General features: G+C 33.0%; 1 protein-coding gene across 18 annotated transcripts in view; it reads left to right on the top strand.

Moving 5' to 3' along the window:
* Nucleotides 1-20,960, top strand: part of LOC145248835 (pleckstrin homology-like domain family B member 2) — an 839,292-nt gene extending 818,332 nt beyond the window's left edge. For all 18 annotated transcript variants that reach the window (XM_080110546.1, XM_080110540.1, XM_080110537.1 and 15 more), the window contains 3 exons: nucleotides 5,604-5,700; nucleotides 15,955-16,101; nucleotides 18,933-20,960. In XM_080110546.1, coding sequence (XP_079966672.1) covers nucleotides 5,604-5,700; nucleotides 15,955-16,101; nucleotides 18,933-19,370 — 682 coding nt within the window. In that variant the 3' untranslated portion in view covers nucleotides 19,371-20,960. The remainder of the gene's footprint in view (nucleotides 1-5,603; nucleotides 5,701-15,954; nucleotides 16,102-18,932) is intronic.
* Nucleotides 20,961-24,642: the final 3,682 nt, after the last annotated feature.

Genomic DNA, 24,642 nt, shown 5'->3' with positions numbered 1-24,642 from the left:
GAACAAACCGTATTATGTGTTCATCAACGTTTCGTCTTTATTTCGAGACTTCCTCTGGATGAATGAGATTAAGAAACAAAAATACCAGTACAAAATATTTGAAAATGTTTCACGTGCACAGTGTGACGCAGTTCTATTTCAGAGAAGCGGAAAAAAGACGTTGGAAATTCAAAAACGAGGGGGAGGGCTGGCGCTGTTAAAGAGAAGGAAATTTTAGTGACGTCATATAGTATATATTAACGACTATATGACGTCACTAAAATTTCCTTCTCTTTAACAGTGCCAGCCCTCCCCCTCGTTTTTGAATTTCTAACGTCTTTTTTCCGCTTCTCTGAAATAGAACTGCGTCACACTGTGCACGTGAAACATTTTCAAATATTTTGTACTGGTACTTTTTGTTTCTTAATCTCATTCATCCAGAGGAAGTCTCGAAATAAAGACGAAACGTTGATGAACACATAATACGGTTTGTTCTTTTTTATTTTCTCTATTTTGTCGGAATACTATTTTCATCATATATATATATATATATATATATATATTATAGTGATAAGTAATAAACTTGTACGTTCAAAAACAGGAATAGGTTTAAAGCTTCCAAAATGATAGCTTTTTTTTCTTTTTTGCATTACAAAATGGTATGGTTTCATTGGTTGATAGACACGGTGTCAGCTAAAATTCAGTATTTTATTATGCACTGTTTTTGAAGAGGATGGGGTTCACACTTTCTTGCATCCGTTCTGGTAGCTCTATTAACATTTCATTATGTTTCGCTAGAAATTCAAGGCTTCTTCTTGTGTCACAGGTGTTTTTAAAGGTGAAAATTGATTCAAGCTAAACAGATTATCACGACTTTTGACTCCTGAACTTTTTTTTTTAATTTTTTCATCTTGTCACTGTCATTCATCTTTTGGAATCAGGAAATTTAGTATTCTGGCCAAGATAAAATCACTCCTGTTGCTAAAACTCAATTAAATCTTAAAAAGAAAAAATAGTAAGTAGATAAAAATCATTCTGAAGTTCTTCTGGGATTTTAAACTCTGTCCATCCATGAAATTATTTTTCTTTTACTTTTTTTTTAATCTCTGAACCATTTCATTTCCAATGCATAAAAAAAACAGCATAAAACAATGGAAAAAAAAAAGAAAAGAAAAAAGGGATTCATTGTTTGAAACACTCGATAACAAATTTAGATTTAACGATAAATATTTTATTATTCGAAAATGTAAAAAAAAATTCAATTTTATTTCTAATAAATAGCAATATTTATATTTATTTCTAATAAATAGCAATATATTTATTAAAAACATTTTTGCTCCCATCTTGTCTTTCTAATGATTCAATCCTAAATTGTTATTGTGCGTTTCAAAATGGTGAATTACTTTTTATTGCACACGCGTTCGATGGACGCCAAAAAGCTGTAATCGGACATATAAACATCATTTGGACTCCAAACATCTCAAGTCATGCCAGGACTTACCACCACCACAATGTCATATATGACAAAGAAAAAGAAGGAAAAAATCTGTTGAATTTCCTCAAGATGAATATTTTATTATTCGAAAATTTGAAAAAGATTTTTCAATTTTATTTCTAAAAAATAGCAACATTTATTTTAAAAGCAATTTCAATTTTATTTCTAAAAAAAATAGCAAAATTTATTTAAAAACAATTTCAATTTTATTTTTAAAAAATAGCAACATTTATTTAAAAACAATTTCAATTTTATTTCTAAAAAATAGCAACATTTATTAAAAAACAATTTCACACTCGTCCGGTCTTTCTAACCGTTAAATCTTAATAAAACAGTGTATTTTGAAGTCAAAAATATAAATTTAAGTGAAAAAAAAGTAAATATTGACCTCAATTTTTTCCAAAAGGGGTCACAATTCTGTTCTTTGGTGTGACTGGTATGCTTACAAAATTATTGCTTTTCTTTGACTGCCTCGGACACCCTTGTGCTGGGGGGTTGTCTTGGATGAAGAGTCATTTTTGTATTAAAAAAAAGAAATTATCCTAAAATGGATGTTCAAAAAAAAGATCTAGCAAACAGTGGATGGTTTGACACTGGTTGGGAGGGCCTTACTAACTTGCTCCATTAGTATTTTGTTTGGTTCTTTATTTTTCATTCTTTCTGGGTGTTTATAGATCTTCCTACTTACCATCATTACTCATGTATATCTGTAAATAAAATTTCATTGAAACCATTGCAGATCTTTTAAGTAAATTTAAAGTCATGGAGTGAATGCGGTATTTTGGTGAAAGAGTTTAGCTAAGAGTAAAAAGTTTTTGTTGACAAAAAGAAAGACACTTGACTCCCCATTTTCATTCAAAATCAAATGTAATGCCTACGATGAATGGGAATTTTTGATTTTGACTAAGTAAATTAACACTGATTTTTTATTTCTTTTTTATTAGATTTATTGATTTTTTTTACTTAAGTATATAATTAATCATCTATATATCTATAAAAGTGAAAGTGTCTGTCTGTCTGTGTATATTTCCCTATGCAATAACTCTGTCAATTTTTAGTCTACAGACTCAAAATTTGATATACAGAGTACTCAGATTTGGGAAAATCTATGTGATCGGGTTTGGGCCAGAAATTTGGCTGTTAAGGGGTCAAAGTTCAACGATTTAACCTTTGAGAACTCTACCAAACTCCTCCGACAATTTTGGGTCTAAACACTTGAAATTTTAGATATAGGTTCCTTGGACATGAATCTAACTTAATAACTTGATTTGAGCCAAAAACAATAAATTTTAAGGGGTCATAATAGGGTCAAAGTTAAAAAAATTGACCGCTTTTTTTTCTTTTTTTTTTTTTTTTGCTCAACATACACCTCCAAATACCCGGACAACGCCGGTCACCCATGCTAGTTAAGTAATAATAATTAAGCAATAATTTGAATTATTAAGTCTGTGAATATTTCACTTTTATTGTTCCTCCCCATGAGGGTAGAATTAGATACAAAGTCGGTTTTTGTACGGATATAATCTTGCTCCATTAAAGAAGTGTTCTGGATTGGAACAAAAATAAAAATGAATCAGTCTAGAAGGATTTCTCGTTCACTGACTGAAGACAGAAAAGATGAAATATATTATCAGAACAAATACTACACTTTGTTCCTAGTCAGAAGATCAAGGAGTGACTTTGTTGCATCAATCCGGTTTTGAGGAAGCACTCCCTTACTGCTATTTTGTTATTTTGTTTCCCTCCCCCTGAGGGCAGAGTTAGACAATAGTTAGTTTTTTTTTTTATTTGGAGAAAATCCAGCTCCTCTAAAAAAGGCACTTTAGAGTGGATCAAAAATTGGCTCATTCTAGAAGGATTTCTTCTTTACTGACCGAGAATCGAAAAGATCAAATATAATGTTGGAACAGATGTAATATTTTAACTTTAAACAAATGTTAAATGCACAGTTCGGTTCTCAACAGATGCGTCCTTGTGCACTTGAGTCTTAAAATGGTCGACAAACCATCTTGAGAAATATCCACTTGGATATTTACATTGTTGGGCACATCTTATCTGTTCACTTCCCAACTCAAACTACCTGAAACTCTGCTCTGTTCCCTGACCACGTGGTGTCATTTCTATATCTAATATCATTTGACACCTGCATTTCTAGCACGTATTGCCTCAATCATACTAGCTGCGGCACAATCACGTTGACACACCAGTTCTCGCCAGATCACCGAAGTTAAGCAACGTTCAGCCTGGCCAGTACCAGATGGGTGACCAATTGGGAAGACGAGGCACTGTATGTACCACAACGTAAAATACCAGGTTGAGAAACCGGCGTGTCTGTCCTTCTCTCGAGGATAGATGGGACTCTCTTAAGCGATGGTAATGATGCCGTCACGATAAAAAATACCCTTGATAGTCCTGATGAAGCATCAAGTATTCAGCTACAGACATGATTTGAATTACACTACAAACTCGTGTAGTGAGTTCAATCTCTGTTACGGTCACGCTGGATGGATAGATGCTAGCTGCATTGGGTCTATTTCAGGTTATGCTGATATGTACTTATGTAATGCTTGCCAAAATTCATACGTTAACATAATCTCTACTTATTAGAGTAGGGTCTAATATATAACACAGATACTACACTAGCAAAAGACCACTAAATTATTTTAAATGTTTGTATTTCTTTTTTTTTTTTCTTAAATATAATCAATACAGTTTGTCTAATTATCTGCATGGTTTATTCCATTAAAAAAAAATCTTTAATGGTGTGCTGTGTCTGTGGTACCTGTTATCAAATGTGATTGTGTGATGTTATCTATTTTTTAAATCAAGTGCTCTTTCTCCAATATAATATTTTGTGTTATTGAGGATTTTATTGGTATATATTGTGAATTGGTATATTATGATCCTTACTAACGAGTTACTTGTACCTTTATTTTACAGTTAAATATTTTCTTAAATTTTGCCTTATTTCCATTTGGGTTATTACTACCGTATATTTTGGTGTATACGGCGACCATCAGATAAGGCGGGGTACAAAATTGGAGCAAATTTGAATAAATTTATCATATATCGGCTATATAAGACGACTGCTAAATCACGAAACCATGTTTGTGTGGCCTTAGCTAAAGATTGCAACATTCGGTATCTTATGAAATATTGGTTTTTAAAGATGATTTTCTAACTTTAAGGGTCGTCTTATATGGTGAAATATACGGTATTTTTATCAGGGTCATTACTATTTCTTATTGTATTATTATTGTTATATTTGTCTCTTCAAATTTTATTGCTATTTTACTTTTTAATTACAGTTATTTAATCTTTTATTATTCCTATTTACTTCCCTCCCCACGAGGGCAGAGTTAGACAAGTTCGGTTTTTAATGTGGGGAAAATCCAGCTCCCCAAAAAGGGGCACTCTGAATAGGGACAAAAATAAAAATTGTCCCAGTCATGAAGAATATTGTCTCTACTGACTGAGGACAGAAAAGGTGAAGTGTAGCATCAGAACAGATACTACACTGTGATCTTGTTCCTTATTATCGTGAGTTTTGGTGATCATTTCTAAATTCTTACAGCAAGTAAATTTTATCTAGAGAACTTGTTACGAGAAAATGTTTAACAATGATTGCAGAATTTATAGCATAACCACTTGTCAAGACCCAGAGGTCACTCAAGGATAAGGATTAATAGGTGTCAGCTGAGACAACACCGCGATGATCGATGATGGTGGAAATTGGATAGAAGTTAATTTCAGAGGATAACTCCTCAAGAATTTGTTTACGTCGGACTTGAAAACAATCATGTTAAAGTCATCTGGGAAGCAGCTCTGGTATATTATGTGCCGCGGACGAGCAGTTCTGGTAAAAAGCTCTGCCCATGGAATGTTTTAGTTTTAGGTACAGATAGTAAGGGAAATTGCTAATCCTGGTTGTAGCTAGGTGGGTGTTTGTGCTAAATGCTTTATACAGTGGTGGGGGGGGGGCATAGTGAAACTCAGTCGAGAACAGTTGAATTTGATGAAAAAGGAATTTATTTGACCTTAAACAAAATCAAAACTAATTATAAAACTTTATAATCGAAATAGAATATTTACTTTTTACTAACTTTTTCATTTCATTTTATTTTTCTAGCTTAAGTAGTGACACTGACCACTTGGAGAAACTGTCAGAGTTGGAACGGCTCTTAGCGCAGGCACAGAATGAGAAAATGCATCTAATTGATGAACAGGTAATTTTTTAATTTTTTATTTTTGTTCTTATTTCATGGGTTCTATTTGGATCTTTGAGGAAGGGACTGTTCACTTCTCTGGTCAGAATTGAAAATATAGTCTGGACACTCTTCCTATGGACTGGGTTTGTTGGACACCCACATCAATATATTTAATCATCAATATATTTAATCATCAATATATTTAATCATCAATATATTTAATCATCAATATACTTTCACTGATTGTCTATGACTTTCTTTCATCTTTTAACAAGATTATTAATTCCATCACTGTAAAATCCTTTTGGCTTTGGTTCGAAGAACTCACAAATGTCAGTTTCAACATCTTTCTGCATTACAAAAGCTGTTCCTTCCAAATGATTTTGTAAGCTATGAAACAAATGGTAGTCTGAAGGAGCAAGGTCAGGAGAATAGGGTGGATGAGGAATTTTCTCCCAACCAAGTTATTCGATCTTTTGTGAGGTTATTTTTGCTGTGGGAGGTCATCCATTGTCCTAATGAAACATCACCCCATTTTCGATTCACTAGAGCAGGTCTTTTCCCCCCCCCAAAGCTTCATTCAAGTGCTCTAATTTCTGATAGCAAATTTGAGAATTAATTGTTGCATTAGATGGTAACAATTAAAAGTGGATTATTCTTTGGAAATCCCGCCATATTGAAAGAAGAACCTTATTCTCATGAAGTTCTCTTTTCGGCTGTGGCTGAGGTCTTTCCCTTTTACCAAGCCATTGTCTACGATGCTTAACATTTCGATAAAAGATCCATTTTTCATCACCAGTGACAAGTTTATCCAAAAAAGGTGAAACAAGTTGGCGGGAATCAAGAGAAGAGCAGATGTCGACTCGGGATTTGAGATTGCTTTCAGACAATTCATGAGGCATCCATTTTCTAAATTTAGGAACTTTTCCAAATTGTTGGAGATGACGATGAACAGTTGTATGGTTTGAACTCAGTTATATTGCCAATTCCTCAACTGATAAAGCAAAAGTTTCTTCAAGAGCTGCTTCAAGAAACTTATCATCAAACTCAACTGGACGTCCGGTTCGATCTTCATCTTCGTGAACTTTCCACTTCTGAATTTCGCAAACCATCTTCTGCAAGTTTATTCATTCACACATTCTTTTCCATAAACTGAGTGAATATTTCTAGCCATTTCGGCTGCTGAGTTTCCTTTCTTGAATTCATAAAGCATTATATGCCTCAAATGATTCTTCGGCACTTTCATGTTAGTAGGACTGTAATCAAATGAATTTAAATTTCATCATTCTGTAAAAAAAAAAAAAAAATGTAATCAGTTAAAATGCATCTAAACATAAAAATATAAAAAAATTCAGTGTGAAAAGAAATAAGTGAAAAATACTAGGAAAAGGCAGGAGAGTGTGTACATATTACTTATTTAAAAATTATATGTTGCATATTTCATAGATTTACCATAGTTTCATTGAGGTGGAGTGACTTTTTATCATGTAAAAGACTATTGAAAATCCATTCAAATCATTAGCAACTCACAAACTGTATTTTAGCTATTACAGTTGTGATCAAGCACTTTATTGATTTTTTTTTAAAACATCCTTACACCCTATATATATATATATATATATAGAGAGAGAGAGAGAGAAAGAGAAAGAGAGAGTGTAAGGATGTTTTAAAAAAATCAATAAAGTGCTTGATCACAACTGTAATAGCTAAAATACATTTTGTGAGTTGCTAATGATTTGAATGGATTTTCAATAGTCTTTTACATGGTAAAAAGTCACTCCACCTCAAAGAAACTATGGTAAAACTATGAAATATATATATATATATATATATATATATATATATATATAAAATAAGACGTTTACTTACCGTTCCCTCCAAACAGCTTTATAAAAATTATCAGACTTATAACTGACATGACTTATTTTCAATTTAATAACAATTTCTACAAGCAAAATTTCAGTTTTTCTATGGGTAACCCTCTTAGTGAAGTATTAGCCTTTTCTTAGAATTCCTAGAATCTGGTCCTTTCAAGTTTAGATTACCTCCAAACACAGAATATTTAGAAATATCGACAACATTTTAATGTTTCTTCCTGAAAACACTCACATAGATAATATTAAAAAAAATTAGACTCAGTTGAACCGTCCGTAAAGTTCACCTATAAAGCAGAAAACAATCAATCATTACCTTTTCTACTTAATATAAAATCCAATAAAAAAAACTATCCTTCAAAATTTAACGCAAAACTACACAAAAATATGATTACATACATTTCTACTCCCACTATAGTAACAAAATAAAAACACTTATAATAATTGGCTTCTTCATACGTGCCTTCAGAATTTACAGTCCAGAATATCTGGATGAAGAATTCAAATCAGCCACAAATACATCCCATATATTTTATATTAAATGCAAAGAAAAAAAGACACAAATATTTCACAGAATAAATAATTGAAAATCATATACACCAGACATTTCTTTCATAAACAAACTCTGTCTTTTACCTACACATGCCAATAATACAATAATTTGCAACACTCTATTCACACTAGGAATTCCAATAATACAACCCACATCACAAACTGTAAAACAAACATTTAAAACCACAAAACATTTCCAAAACAAACAAATTTCCAATACACTCTTTCGTGCCAAAATTGCTATCATGTATATATTGGTGAAACCCAATGTAGATTAGAGAAAAGGCCCAATAAACATAAGAGATATATGAAATAGCAATTCCTTGAATGCATTATTCTCTCATCCATTGCAGCATGATTATACTTTTGACTTCAAACAAGCAAAAATAGTTAAATTTATTTCAAATAACCACAACGGAGACTTCTTGAACCAGCGCTTATTGCAAATTCAAACACAATTAAATAGCATGGAGGTTTCTGTAATGTATCGCTATTAATAAGTAAACATCTATTAAAGGAACATAATTTAATTTTTGACATAGGTTAAATCCTTCTCTCTCACACCATAGAAAACACCACCTATAATAATTAATACATATAATCAGTCAAAAAATTATAAAACAAATGTACACTCATTTTATTTCAGTTAAACATCCACATTTGAATTATAACGGCCATATTTATTCTAAAAAGAATATAAATTACATCATATCTTTTTTAAATATATTAACGGCTATATGAGGCTACAAAAAACATCGAAAACAACTCTCTTCACAACACTATAATCTTTTTTTTTTGGAATTTCCAACATTCTTCATTCTGAAATAGAACAAAGTCATCTTTTTCACAAGTATAGTTTCAAATATTTCAACGATTTTTTTTTTTTTTCGTTCTGAAATACGGCGTAACCCGGATATAAGAGACTCTAAATATAATAAAACCTTATATAAGAGAGGGTTTCTCTGGTCCCAAATTAGAGCCTGTGTTAATGTACAGTGTAAACCGGATAAAAGAGTGTTGTAGGGATCAGAGAAGGAATCTCTTATATCCGGGTTACACTGTAGAACAAAGTCAAACTTTTCCTAACATAAATTTTCAAATATTGTACTGGTATTTTATTTTCTTCAATTTATTCATCCAGAAGAAGTCTTACAATAAAGATGAAACGTTAATAGACATATAACTTGGTTTGTGCTAGTTTCATCTCTCTGTCTCTCTCTCTACATATATATTATAGCTATGAAAAAGAGAAGACTGAGTTTTTTTGTATCCATGATAAAAAGGAGGGAAAACATTTAATGGTGGTTAAGAAGAAAAAAAATAGATAATGGCGTAGAGTCGGCCGACCAGGTTTCGCCCTCACTTTTCAAAAGCCAAATCGAGGGTTACAGTATTTGGCCCGCCTTATGGTGTTATTTATGATGTTATTTGATTATATGCATGTGTATTATATACTGTACTGTATTTTGTTACTAATTTTTAAACGCCGTATGTAACCCAGGGCTCTACTGTACAAACTTTAGCCTTGTCACATGCCATTTTATTTGAAATGCCCTATGTGTATAATGTCTCTTCCCCTCTCTCTTCCCAGCTGGTGTCTCAATGTTGTACATTGTGTAAATAAGTATATCTTCGAAAGGCCTCCTTTTTTTCCTGACGATACTAAAAGTATCCCTATCACAAAAGAACTGTTCTTTTAATAACCAATGGCTGCTGTCATATTTATTTCACGAAGACTTTACATAAGAACTTCTTGGCTGATAATTTGGTCGTATCATTTGCTGATCGCAAAATAGCCGACAAATTAAGAGAAAAGAGGAAAGCCTTTCGAATGCTGTTCTTTGTATGAGAGATTCTGTACCGACCGACTTTGACAAATGAATTTCAGTGACCGTTTTGTAAGGAAATCGAAAGACAATTATGGCCGCTAAGCTGTGCAGTTTCAAGTGGGTGGTTTCTTGATTCGGTACATTAATATCAATTCTAACTAAATTCAACCAATGTCCTTATTTATAACTAGTGGTATAAATATTATTATTATAAATGATAACTAGTGTTATTATAAATAGGGACATTTTTTGTAATATTCAGTGTTATTATAAATAGGGACATTGTTTATAATATTTAGCATTATTATAAATAGAGACATTGTTTATAATATTTAGCATTATTATAAATAGAGACATTGTTTATAATATTTAGCATTATTATAAATAGGGACATTGTATATAATAAGTAGCATTATTATAAATAGGGACATTGTATATAATAAGTAGCATTATTATAAATAGGGACATTGTATATAATAAGTAGCATTATTATAAATAGGGACATTGTATATAATAAGTAGCATTATTATAAATAGGGACATTGTATATAATAAGTAGCATTATTATAAATAGGGACATTGTATATAATAAGTAGCATTATTATAAATAGGGACATTGTATATAATAAGTAGCATTATTATAAATAGGGACATTGTATATAAGTAGCATTATTATAAATAGGGACATTGTATATAAGTAGCATTATTATAAATAGGGACATTATATATAATAAGTAACATTATTATAAATAGAGACATTGTATATAATAAGTAGCATTATTATAAATAGGGACATTGTATATAATAAGTAGCATTATTATAAATAGGGACATTATATATAATAAGTAACATTATTATAAATAGGGACATTGTATATAATAAGTAGCATTATTATAAATAGGGACATTGTATATAATAAGTAGCATTATTATAAATAGGGACATTGTATATAATAAGTAGCATTATTATAAATAGGGACATTGTATATAATTAGTGTTATTATAAATAGGGACATTGTATATAATTAGTGTTATTATAAATAGGGACATTATTTATAATATTAAGCATTATTATTGTTAAAACAAAAATAATCCCGTTGAGGGGGGAGAGGGGTAAGTCGAGCGGAGGATCATGCTGGGTTGCAAAGGAGTCGCCCTTGTAATCCTTTCCTCAGGGTCAGGTAACAGAAGAGCAGGTTGGTAGAGGTATATAGGTAGAAGTAGACGGTAGAAAGTAACTAAGTACCGAACTGGCAGCAGGAGCAACTAGACTTGTAACACTTGCTAGCCACACCGAGGCAGAGTGGTTTGAGGCCACATATATAACAAAGGGAAAGCTCCTCTCACCACTCCTCCCAATCTATAAATACTCAGCAACATGGCCGCCTGTGTAGGATTAGTTGAATGCTTCCCCAGACACGTGAGTACTCATCTCCACCTTTTTTTTCACATTATAAATAGGGACATTGTTTATAATATTTATCATTATTATAAATTGGGACATTGTTTATAATATTTATCATTATTATAAATTGGGACATTGTCTATAATATTTATCATTATTATAAATACGGACATTGTCTATAATATTTAGCATTATTATAAATAGGGACATTGTATAGAAGTAGCATTATTGTAAATAGGGACATTGTTCTCATCTTGAGCGTTACTTTCACAACGTTTCGGTTGATGTAACCTCTGACCTTCTTCAGGTGTGTCTTGTCGAAGACGGAACTTATTGAATCAGTAGACAAGAAGAAATATCTTCGTTCAAACCAACTGTTTTTAGCATACAAACCATAAAGAAATAATTAATTTCTGTTAGAAAGTATCTAAATTATTATAATTAAGAATTGTTGTTTCTTTTTCAATCACCCCTCCATTTTTTCTTTGCTTTTGTTACGAATGAGGTATTGGAATCAGGGGAAAATATTGGAATCGTCCCTTCATTAAAAAAACAAACAAAAAAAAACAGCATAGTTTTAATAAATTGCCCTAATTCACTTGCCTCTCTATGAAAACAATAAAACACAAGCATTTTTTTTATATCAAGAAAATTCAGCTCATCCAAAAAGAGGCACTCTGCATTGGGACAAAAATAAAATTTTTCTTAGGTTAGACCAACCAACAGAACAGATACTGCATTTTACTCTTGTCTCAACCAATGTCAAACATAAGGTTTAGTATTATATTTTGATTTTTAGCAGCAACTGGCAAGAATATTTCTTCCTATCTCTGGCAATTCAAGTTGCTGCTTTTGAACACATTATATTAACCTTTTACTGCCAAATTGTACTCTTATGTGGCCTTTCAAAAAAAATACTTGTATAGGAAATATTTCTTACTCTTATAGCTTGTCAGCCCAACTGGCCTTCAAAATATTTATTGCATAAAAAAAATTCTGTCAGTAAAGGGTTAATCTGAGTTAAGACTGCTGAGTTATCTCCCCTTGCTACTACAATCATAACCACGATCACGGAAACTTCATTCATCGCTTTCCCAACGGTATTCTTCCAAGTGTTTGCAACCAATGATGTGATGGAATCTAAATTTGGTTCACTTATTCTGAAGTCTATATTGGTATCCATTATGCTATCATTTTTTGGCACTTGTACAGTTTAATCAAGGCATTAAAAAATGAAAATACCGAAAAAAGTTTAAATTGTATATATCCGTTATGAAATGAAGTTCTCCGGAAAAAAAATTTCACTTAATTTCATCAAGCAGTTTTTGTTTTACAGCGAAAAAACATTTATGATACCGAGCAAAAGGTTTGAGTTTTAGGAAGAAAGCTAGTATAAAAGATGGGGAAGGAGTGTCGGCGCTTTAACTGGAGTTATCTCCCGTGGCGTGTTATAAACTCCAAACAAAAATTTTTTAAATTCCAAGATGCCCGCCTTCAACGCGCTCTCATAAAAACGTGTTTTTCCGCTGTAAAAAAAAAAACAAAAAAAAAAAACAAAAAAAACTACTCAATCAAATTAAGTGAAATTTTTTTTCGGAGATCTTCAGTCCAAAACAGATACGTACAATATAACCTTTTTTTTTTTTTTTTTTAATATCTTGATTAAACTGTACAAGTACCCATTTTTTTTTCTAATAATTAAAAAAATAACAAAGGAATATTCTATTAACCCTTTACCACCAAATTGTATTTTCAAGTCACCTTTCAAAAAAAAAAAAAAAAACATGGTCTTCAGAGTACAGGTCTATGCATGGTTCAATAAGTGAACAAGGGAGTGGTTTATGTTTGTGTGGCAGTTGCATGCTAACTTCCATCACGTGTGGGTTTCGTGATTCAAAAATTAATTTATTGCATAAAAAAAATTCTTGCAGTAAATGGTTAATTTTTCTAACTAGCATAGTTTTATTGAAATACGTTTCTCATGGAATGCAGCATGAGGGAAGTGAGGTATCGCACTTTCCTTTACACACAGACACACCCACCTACCCCTCTCTCTCTCTCTCTCTCTCTCTCTCTCACTAATAAGGTCTTTTGCATTGCATGAGCATAGTTATCGATAATTACGTTTGACTATCCTTCAATTGAATTGCTTATTTACCTTAAAATACTACATACTGACGAGTGACATGCACCTAGTCACTGTCCCAGGTCAGCCACGGTCATCTGTGCAACCTTTTCGCTGTCCTGAGAATCCAGTGAAAATATATCAATATTAGCTTTTACTAAGATTAATGCTTTATGCTGGACTTATTAACAATTCATAATTGGATATTTTGTTTTGAAGCAACTGATTGTCTGAATAGAAAATCAATTTCCAATTGTTGTTTGCGGTTCACCTCATTTGACTCTGACTGCAGTAAACACATCCTTCAATTGTTGATCCAAACAACAGTATGTTTTTAAGTTCAACAATCAAGTTGTTTTTGTTTTTTTGTTACTGTTTTTTTTTGTTTTTGTTTTGTTTTGTATTTGATTTGAACAAGAATATAGGTCTGAAGTCATGAGCGAAAAATGAACGCAATAGATCTGTTTCCTTGTTAAAATTCATGAATGTCGTCAATTCTGTAAAGCACACACTCACTCTCCCTTCACTGCTATCCATTCTGTTGTTATGATAGCATCTTCCCAGGCCTTATCTTCTCTTTTGGGAATGCGGGCTAGTGTTCGTTCATCACATCATCCTCTAAGGAGGAGTGTATATAGTGTTCACATATCTTCCCAGTTCCAGTTTAGCAAAAAATGTTGCTAGTGTATATATATATATATATATATATATATATATATATATATATATAGAAGCAACAACACTTCATGCATGGGTGAAAGGTGACTTTATAGTCTATCCATTGGCCCTTAAAGAGTAAGATGAAAAATATTCAGAATAAAAAGTGATTTTGAGATTACATTGTCTTTTATTGTCTTGAGAAAACATTTTTTGATAAGTGGAAAAAATGAAACTCGGCCAGTCTCCAGGGCACTAATTAAGGAGGCCCTACTAAAAGCAAGTTTCTACCCCCCCTCTCATTGAAGAGAAGTTTTCTTAAGTAAGGCCTGAAAAAAAAAAACCGTCAGAATCCAGAGGAGCGCTACTAAAAGCAGTAAATATGGTTATTATGATTATAGTTATATATTGTATGTTTATATTTAATTTTTTTTTTTTTTTTACCTCAATGGAGTTAAGTTACATTTATTTGTAAGGAAAACACGTTAAAATAAGTTAAAACAAAAAATATTGTTGACCTTATGTATGCTTTGAATAGCAGCAGTAGCTTTTAATATTGGACTTAAGACAGAGCGGCCATGAAATAGGTAAGCAGACAAATTTTTTGAAACCGAAAGTTAGAAACCGGATGGACGGTATAAATGCCCAAGCAAGCTGATCTGAGTTTTCTAATTATCAGATAAATATAAGGATATTGGCAGGTGTATGAAATTTTTTAATCTGATAGAATCAGCCCATCTTCTTTGCAGCAGATTGGTATGTAAAAGTCTACTCATAGGTCTGAAGTCACGAGTGTGAACTGGACACAGAACAAATCTCTTCCCCTGATAAAATTCAGATGAAGAGAATGTCATCAATATAGTAAAGCGCTTCTCCCACTCCACAACACGGAAACATATTAATGGCGATTGGGTGTCATAGTTCACAAAAACGATTTTTCTGACCAAAGTTTTTAAGATCAGAACTGAATTCTTGCTGTGTGGTATTTTACAACACTGATCTGAGCCATGTTGTCGCAATTAAAGATGATACACATATGCAATCATGACAAAATGAGTCTCTACAGTTTTACTTGAACTTAGGGAATAACCAAAGCCACAGGGAGGAAGGTCTGGACTATAGGGAGGGTGAGGATCTGTCTCGATACCCATCTTGGTCAAATAGTCTGTGACAAGGATGGAGTTGTGGACTGGTGCATCTGTGCAAATCTTCCACATCTTCAGTTCCCCATGAATAATTGTGTGTACAGTTCCCACACTGACATCAAACTGTGCACTTATTATCTCTATAGACACACGATGGTGCTTGTCTATGAATTTCTTTATTTGGTCAATCAACTTTGGTGGTCTGACTTTCTTACTCCTCCCTAACATATCAACATCCCTCACAGACTTTCTTGCCTTCCTTGAATCTCCTATGCCACTCAAAAAAACTGGTGCTTGATTCATGCAAGATGGTCCAAAAGCAATCTGAAACATTTCATACATTTTTGTGATATTTTCTTTTCAAGTTTAAAACAGACTTTTCTTGAATATTATTCTTCTAAAGTATTCTCACGGCCAGATTACAATTTTGAAATTCACCAGCTGTGACAATCAGGCTTTAGTAGGGTGTATTTTAATTCCTGCTGTAGCTGTTCATTTGAACCTGAAATCCTAAGAATTGGTCAGTCATCTCATAAAATGTATAGCAATAACATCCTGAATTTTCAAGAGTCTATGTCAATTTTAAATGTCTGTGCAAAAAAGCCTACAAACTTATTCTAGGCATTTTGTAACCAATGTGTCATCTGTACGTCCAACTTAACTATTCATTCTGTTCATCTATTTCAGGTGAAAATACGTGAGAACGAAATGTCCGCCTTACAAGAGGAACGCCACAAAAGAGAAGAGCTTGAACGCAAACTACAAGAGGAAGCTATGTTACGGGATCAATTAGTACAGCAGCAGGTGCAGCTTCGAGAACGGCAAATACAACAGGTTCGCTATTTTAAAATAAATTTTTAATACGTTTATGCTCAGCACATATTGGTCGTTTGTTGTGCCTTCAAAGATTCCAGGTAGGATGAAACTTTGGCTTTCTGCTGTAAATTGAATCTGCTGCCTTCACAGTTCTACATTTATTTACCTACGGACTTTCATGTAATCTTTTAATGTGGCCATATCATCAGAGTCTCCTGTTCTGTACACATCTTTCTATACTGTTTAGATTTAATCTTCCTCTGAGATCATTAAATCTTTTTTTTTTTTTTTACACAGAAATCTCTGCTTATCAAGGCCTGGAGGCTACTCGAGGATAAGGGTTAATGGGTATATATTAGTCAATGTGATTATAGCGTAGTAAACATAAGTAGTGGGAATTTTGTAAATGGGATTCCTTAGGGGGACGGTTCATCAAGAACTTGTTTACGTTGGACTTGAAGACAATCAGATTGTAGTCAGCTGGAAAGCAGGCAATTGGAAGAGAGTTCCACAGGCGTGCAGTTCTAAGAAAGGAGCTTTGTTCATGGAATCTACATTTAGGTTTAGGCACAAACAACGAATGTGGGAAATTATTGATAGTGGGTTTGGCCAGACGAGTGTTTTTCGTGAAAGTTTGTCGAGGGGGGGGCATAGATTGAAGCTCAGCTGAGCACTTGCCATGAAAATAAGCCTAATTCACATTAGACATCCATTGTATCATTTTCATATCATTTCTCTCTATGCAACACATCTCCTCAACCCTCACTTGCTCAATTTCACTGCCATACATTATCATTCTGTGTGCACATGCCTAATTGTCTCTTCCCTTGGACAACAATGGTACAAGCCGCAACAGTCCTGATGTGTAAGGCCCGCATAATTTTGTGCCATGTGTAATTTATCCTGAGAAATGAGAAGCAAAAAATATTTTTGATTGGAAAATGTTTTGAGGGTAGAAACTGAAATTCAAAATAACTGAAGTTGGTTATTTTCTAAAATAGTGGAAACCTGGTTGGTAAGGGTTGAGGACATGCGCTGCATGGAAACAAATGAGATAAGACAGATACAATGAATGTACAAGGTGACTCTTAAAAGAATCTTACCTGATAATTTCAGAGGAAGATAAAATCCTGACTGTTTAGCAAACAGGAGACTGGTGATATGGTCACATTGAAAGAATAAATAAGTGTTCTTGGGGAAGCAGATGTAGGACAGTTTATGAAGCAGATTCAATTCACTGAGGAAAGCGAGGCAAGAATTGATAAAAATGAATTTAAGAGAAAGTGAGTTAAATAAACAAAGCCATAGTTAGAGATATATTAATTTAGAAGTATATGCATGTATATATATATATATATAAAATGGGTTAAGAAATTCCAACGAAAGAAAGATGTATATTTAAATAAGGGAGTAGTCACCAACAATGTGTATTTTTCAACATTATTTTATTATTCCGTGTCTTGGTTTTTCATTGAGAATTATGTTTGGATCATTGTAATAATGTTTTTAAGTCATTGAAATCGTTTACGCACGTTTCAGACGGTCTGTGATGCGTCCTCGTCAGAAATTATTTTCAAATGTGTTGGAGATGTAAAAATGGCGATTTTCGTAGTTCATTTGAAGTTTTTCCAAGGGGTGGAGGCTTGTAAGTGTTTATTATCCATTGGTATGCTCAATTTTTATTGCTCTTTTATTGGGCTTGTCCAGGGAGCCGTTGACCTGGCTGTAGTCGCTATCTCTTTCTGCTAATGTTTTTTTCTTTTCCTTTAGGGTGTGTTTGTGTTTATGTGTGTGTGCGTGTGTGTGTTTGCTTTTATTGGTTTGGGAATGTGTATATTGTTTTATAGTATTTTGGGGTTATTAGCTTCCTTAGGAAGGCGGCTGTGGTCAGAGGTCGTTACTAATGTGTATGTGTGGGGAGGGGGGACTGGCTCTTCTGAAATAAATAAACCAATAAAAGCAAACACACACACACACACACACACACACTCCCCCATTTTCATGAAAGTTGCACAAGGTGGGCCATAGATTGGAGCTCAGACAAGCACTTGCCAGGAAAATAACGATAAAGAAGAGGCAGGCTTGCAACGTTTCTTCTGTGGGAAAGAGTTTGCAGGGAAAAGAAAAAGGCATCCTCTACTAGGCTACAAAGTCTATTTTGAACTCTGTCAAGGCAGGATAGGGTATTCTAGAAGTTCCTGCCCAGATGTGGTAACATTGGTCCATCCTATGATGTTAGTAGTGGAAATTTGGTAATTGCATATTCTGCAAAGCTAAAAGCAAGAACTTTTCTCTACAAAAACTAAACACTGCAAATAAATATTTGAAGATATAAAATTCTTCAAAGCATAAAAAAGTTTTCCAAAATTACTGGATTTGGCGTCAAATAATCTTTAAAAAAGAAAAAAGGTTGACATGCCATAAACCAAAACAACCAAACCAACTTCCATGAATAAATATTTGAAGATATAAAATACTTGAGGCATAAAAACTTTTTTTCCAAAAATTTTATATTAAATAACCCGAAAAGGGTTGATATGCTGTAAAACAACCAAACCAACTTCCATGAATAAATATTTGAAGATTTAAAATACTTGAGGCATAAAAACTTTTTTTCCAAAAATTTTATATTAAATAACCCGAAAAGGGTTGATATGCTGTAAAACTACCAAACTAAACTCCATGAATAAATATTTGAATATATAAAGAACTTGAAGCAAAAAAAACTTTTTCCAAAATTACTGGATTTGACATTAAATAATCCAAAATGATTGATATACCATAAAATATTATGACCAGATCAAACTTATTGTTTTATTCATTAAAAAAATTTTTTTTTATTTTTTCAGGCTCGTCCACTCACCCGATACCTCCCCATCCGAAACAAGGACTTTGATCTGCGCCAACACATCGAAACAGCAGGTCACCATTTGGACTCTTGTTCATTTGTCGTTGTCACGACAACAAGTTGCCGTGGCTATCTACAGAAAATGGGCAACAAGTTTAAAACGTGGAATAAGCGCTGGTTCTTGTTTGACAGAATTAAGCGATCATTACTCTATTATAGCGACCGGAACGAAACCAAAGCTCGGGGCGGCATTTATTTTCAAGCTATAGAGGAGGTCTATGTTGACCACCTGCGCACAGTGAAAAGCCCCAACCCTAAGCTGACATTCTGTGTAAAAACATACGACCGCACATATTACCTAGTGGCCCCCAGTGCCGAGGCCATGAGGATCTGGATAGATGTCATCTTCACAGGAGCCGAGGGATATCATACGTTTTAACAATCAGCCTTTCATATAACATTATAATTAAAAGACTCAGCCGAGCAAGGAACTGCCCTTTATTAGCAGCTAATAATAGACCCCCCCCCCCTTCAAAAAATTGTCCTCAGCCATTTTGGCAATTTCAGGAATTGGATGATCCATTTGTACAGTATAACAGATTAAAACACAGAATCCAAGACTTAATAACTCGTATAACCAAATCATGTGCATGTATATTAGTGGATCTGGCCTTAAGCTATTGCCGAATGATCGTAAGTGCTATTAAATGAAGCTAGAATACATCCACTTACTCGACAAACTTAAAACACTTACCCCCATCAATGTAAATACTCTCAACTATCCCAACAAGCAACAAAATCACACTCCTTCATTATAGAGGAAAGACTTCTACTCTAATACTTTCTTCTATTGAACTGATAGACTTTGTTCTCTTCCGGTTCTCTGCTTTATTGACTGTACTGACATTGTGGAAACGTCTGCAGATGCTAAAATATAGAATTTAATTATACGATTGGCACATTTCAATTTAATGGAGATAGTTGCCATGTCACAAAAGCAGAGAGTAAGTAAGGAACTACTTTCTATGATAGGGTTCTCTAGGAAAAAAAAGTACAATGTTTATGAGACTTGAAACTTCTCATATATTCCAAGAAAAAAATTGATGATTCTGCCCAATGCACTGATACAATGGTGGCATCATCGAAAAATACTGCTTTTTATTTTAACAGCTAATAATAGAACCCCCACCCCCTCAAAAATGGTCCTCAACCATTCTGGCAATTTCAGGAATTGGATGATCCATTTGTACAGTATAACAGATTAAAAACACAGAATCCAAGACTTAATAACTCGTATAACCAAATCATGTGCATGTATATTAGTGGATCTGGCCTTAAGCTATTGCCGAATGATCGTAAGTGCTATTAAATAAAGCTAGAATACATCCACTTACTTGACAGCATCTTAAAGACTTGGAGATTGCCACATCCACATTAAGACAGTCCTAGTATTATCCAATTCCTTTCAAAGCATACCATTATTAGAGAGACCAAAATTACTGCTGAGAAGTAATTATCATTCAAGAAGATGTTATTTCTTCTGGGATTAAATTTCTGCTACAGTTGCAACACCAATTTTTTTTTTCTTCTGACGCTCTTGCTTTTAGAGCGTTGCCGGATTAACTGTTTTATCGAACCATCCAATTTCACCTCAAAAATAATTTGTCAACACAACCCTAACCCTAATATGAATTATACACCTACTATGCCTCTAAACCACCATGGATTGCTAAAATCTTTTTTTCTTTTTTTTATGAAATAGATTGTCATTGGAATCTGCTTGTGAAACCATGGATAAGGTTAAATTTAAGCAAAATAAGACACAACCGCAAAAGAAAGGGAGACCATCACCAACAGGTGCAGTGTAAACAAAAATATTAATAACAGCTACATGGAGAGCCATCTGTTGGCCGCTCAGAAAACTAGTCTGCAGTGGGATTGTCAAGTTTTCTTTCGTGATTTTGTTTCGATTAAACGGACTATCCATTGCCAAAAAATTGGTGTTGCATCTGTATTGTTATTAAGAACACCTTTTATTTTGTTTATTTATTTTAAATCAGTACTTTGATTTGAATATTTTATTTTCATTACGAAAGCATTCAATTTACAGTTAGTCATTGATAAGTCATTGCTCTGCACTCTAAAAACCTCCCCCCCCCCACTTCCATCTTATGCTCCGACTCTTAAGCATTTTTTTTCCATCATTTTCTTAAAGCTATTTTTCATCAACTTTTTTAATAATAGGCATCTTATTTTTGGATGATGTGACCATGTCTACAAAGTCAGACAATTTAACTAAGCTGAGCATCTTAATTTCATAATATGCCCAATTTTATTAAGGTAGGCGTCTCTTCTTCATGGATTTATCGAATTTAAAAATAGACATCTCCACTCATCAAGTGAACGTATCTACCAAGTTAAACAAATTCAAGATGATCAAAAATGATGCATACATGCGCTAAAATTTTGTAAAATCATCTCCGTTCTTGATTGACCTTTGCTGCTGACACAAAATAAGTGGACAACGAGTCATAGAAAAGGATCACACAGACTCTGGGGGAGAATAAATGGTTCCAACATTTTATATATATATATATATATATATATATAATGTATGATAAAATTGAAAAGGTAAGGTCTAAAAACTCAAAAGAACATCTTGACGTTTCACCCATCCGTTACGAGAGCTTTATCAAGAGTGAAGTAAAAAAAAAAAAAAAAAAAAAAAGTGGTAAAAGACAAGACTTGTTACATTTTCAGCTCGACCCTTGATAAAGCCCCTGTAACAGATGGGTGAAACGTTGAGATGTATCCTTGGGGTTTTTGATTTTCCCTTTTTCCATTTTATTTCACTGTTGAATTTATTTTACCCTTTATTTGTGATATATAGCTGTTTCATTGTCTACAACTCATCAGGTAGATATAACAAGTGCATTCATGCCAAGATTCGAAACGCAAACTGCCAGTTACATCCAAATATGATCAGCAGCCTAGTACTTTATTGCACTCACAAATATATATATATATATATATATATATATATATATATATATAATATGAGGGGGTATATTTAAAGGATGAATATCTGACCAAATGTCTAAAATGGTACGAGCAAAGGAAAAATTAATAAATTCAAATCATGCTTTTATGTAAATCATATAGTTTTTCTTTTTTTTTTTTTTTTTTGCTTACATCTATTGATACTTATGCATCAATAATGAAATGCACTTTTATATTATCTACATACCCAATGAAATTCCAAAGAGATAACTTCTCAATTGGTTATAGTGAAGAACAGAACTATCTTTTTATATTATATATAAAAGAGAAAAAAAAAAAATGAAATGTGACTATATCAAAGCTGATTCATTTCTGGATACGTTAATATTAAACAAAAACTCTTGAAAGAAATCGGAACCTTTAAAATCTCTAACGATGCATTTTGGGACAAAGGTTGTAACCTTCTCTATATAAATATTTTGCACATTTTCCTGTGATCTTTATAAGTCCATTAAGACACTTAAAAAAAAAATTTTTTTTTCCAATTTTTGGTTAGAATTTCTACCATTTTAATTCCAGTTTAAAAAAAAAAATTTGTAACCAGTCAGATTGTCATTCTTCAGTAAATCGTAATTCCCATCACTCATTGATAAGTCATTCAGTGCACTTTCAATTTCAAATTCTCTTATTGCTCATCCTGTCCCCTGACTATTAAGTATTTTCAGTATTTTCATCCATCTATTTTTTATACCTGTTTTTGATCCACTCTTTAATGGAGACCATTTCGTCTTTACGAAGTTAGCATCTCAACAGAGCAAATCTTATTGATTTCAGTTCATAGACAGTGCCAATCATAGTGTGATAATCTCTGTACAAGACATGCTAAATTTTGTCCTGATAAGAACATTTTTTTTCCATATATACAGGGTGTCTCAAAAAAATGTACTCCCACTTCGAATGACAATAAAAACCTTTATGAACATAGAGGGAAAATCGATTATCTTTGAATACAAAAGACAAATGTAAGTGAAGAACTGTGTTTCAATTGATGACTATTATTGGCCAGGCAATGCTGATAAATGTGTATGAAAGGATTTGCAAATGTAGCGAAACATGTCATTACAGTATATTTTTTGAGGTACCTTGGATATATTTTTGTTCAATAATTACGTTTCCTAATGTGATGAGGGAGGTGCAGTGCAAAGGGCTGAATAATTACTGATGTGGATTGTGGAACAGATGATCTAGGTTCAATTCTGATCAGATAGATTACGGTTACTTATGCACATAGGAAACTGGATGGAACTTCATTTTCTCCTGCCCAGCTACAGGCGGAATAGCAGTTTGTCTTCGATGAGTCATTTATAGTGTTGTTTTTGGTTGACATTAAATAATCTATAAAAAAAAAAGTTTGACATGCCAGAAAACAAATCAAAGTAACACAGAAAATAAATATAATTTAAAAAAAAATTCAATGAGTCAAAAGCCAATGATATTTTTTTTTGTTTTTTTTTTACAGTGCTTTTTTTTCTCTCGTGATAATAAAACCTCTCAATTCTAAAGTGTTCAAAAAAAAAAAAAAGAAAGAAATTACAAATCTGATACTGATCGATATATATATATATATAAAATAAAATAAAAGGGTTCGTTTCTAACATGCTCAGATGTGATATTCTACCAGCCTTATCTCAGTCAGTAGATCAGCTGGTATGGTTAATTAAGGCAGTGGTTCCCAACATTTTTCTACATCGTGGCACACTACTGAGTTGGGTTTTTTTTTTAATTTTGAAACGCACTTATCACAATAAATAAATATTTTCTATTCATGAAGCCTTTTTGCAATAAAATAAAAAAAACAAAAAAACAAAGCAAATCATATAAGGAGAATTTTCATTCACATAAATCAACATATCCTGTATTCAATACCTGGTATCAACTTGGTATCAAAATCGGGTCTGAATTATTCAGCTCCGATGCCGATTCTCAATACTGTGAAAAACTTGTGATATTCTGATTAATCGTCCCAACACTATTATAAACCATGGTTACCAATTAGTATGCGCAAAACGTTTAGATTCCAGAAATTTGTCAATTTTGGAATTGAGTGCTGTCATCAGGAATTACATGTCTTTATTAAACAAATGAAATTAAATGGTTTCTAGGTACTATCTCTTTGCGGGACACCAGTAATCATTCCGTGGCACATTAGTGGGCCACGGCACAGTGTTTGGGAACCACTGAACTAAGGCTTATCCCAGATCTTGTGAATGTTGAGTCTATAAACGACTCTCTCTATCCTATGGAAGACGGGGGATGTGTGTTTGGTGTAATGGATACAAACATAGATGATGGAATCAGCTGTGTTGATTTCAAATTCTATCAAATCTATTATGTTCAAGTATACACTCATACCGCTTAGAAAGGTATGAAACCTCAATTTTCTTCCTGCTATGGGTAAAATAGCAACTTGTGTTCAATTAATTGTATCCAAGGATTTGTGTTTATTTTTTTTATTGTATGATCCTTAAAGGATCCATGTACACTTTCTGGATATACAATCTTTTTTATTTTGTTTGGTGTTTTGCCAATCTTTCAAATATTAACACAGGAGGTTCTACATCATTATGTATCTGATCAGTCCAGCGCTTTGGAGGCCTACCATAAAGTGTTTTACCAGTAAATTGTTGCCGAGTAAACATTGCTTTCGGGGT

Source organism: Euprymna scolopes, chromosome 27, assembly GCF_053919585.1.
Source record: "Euprymna scolopes isolate OS-2025 chromosome 27, ASM5391958v1, whole genome shotgun sequence".
NCBI lineage: Eukaryota > Metazoa > Mollusca > Cephalopoda > Sepiida > Sepiolidae > Euprymna > Euprymna scolopes.
The sequence above is the reverse complement of the archived record's forward strand: the minus strand, read 5'-3'. Positions and strand labels throughout refer to the sequence as shown.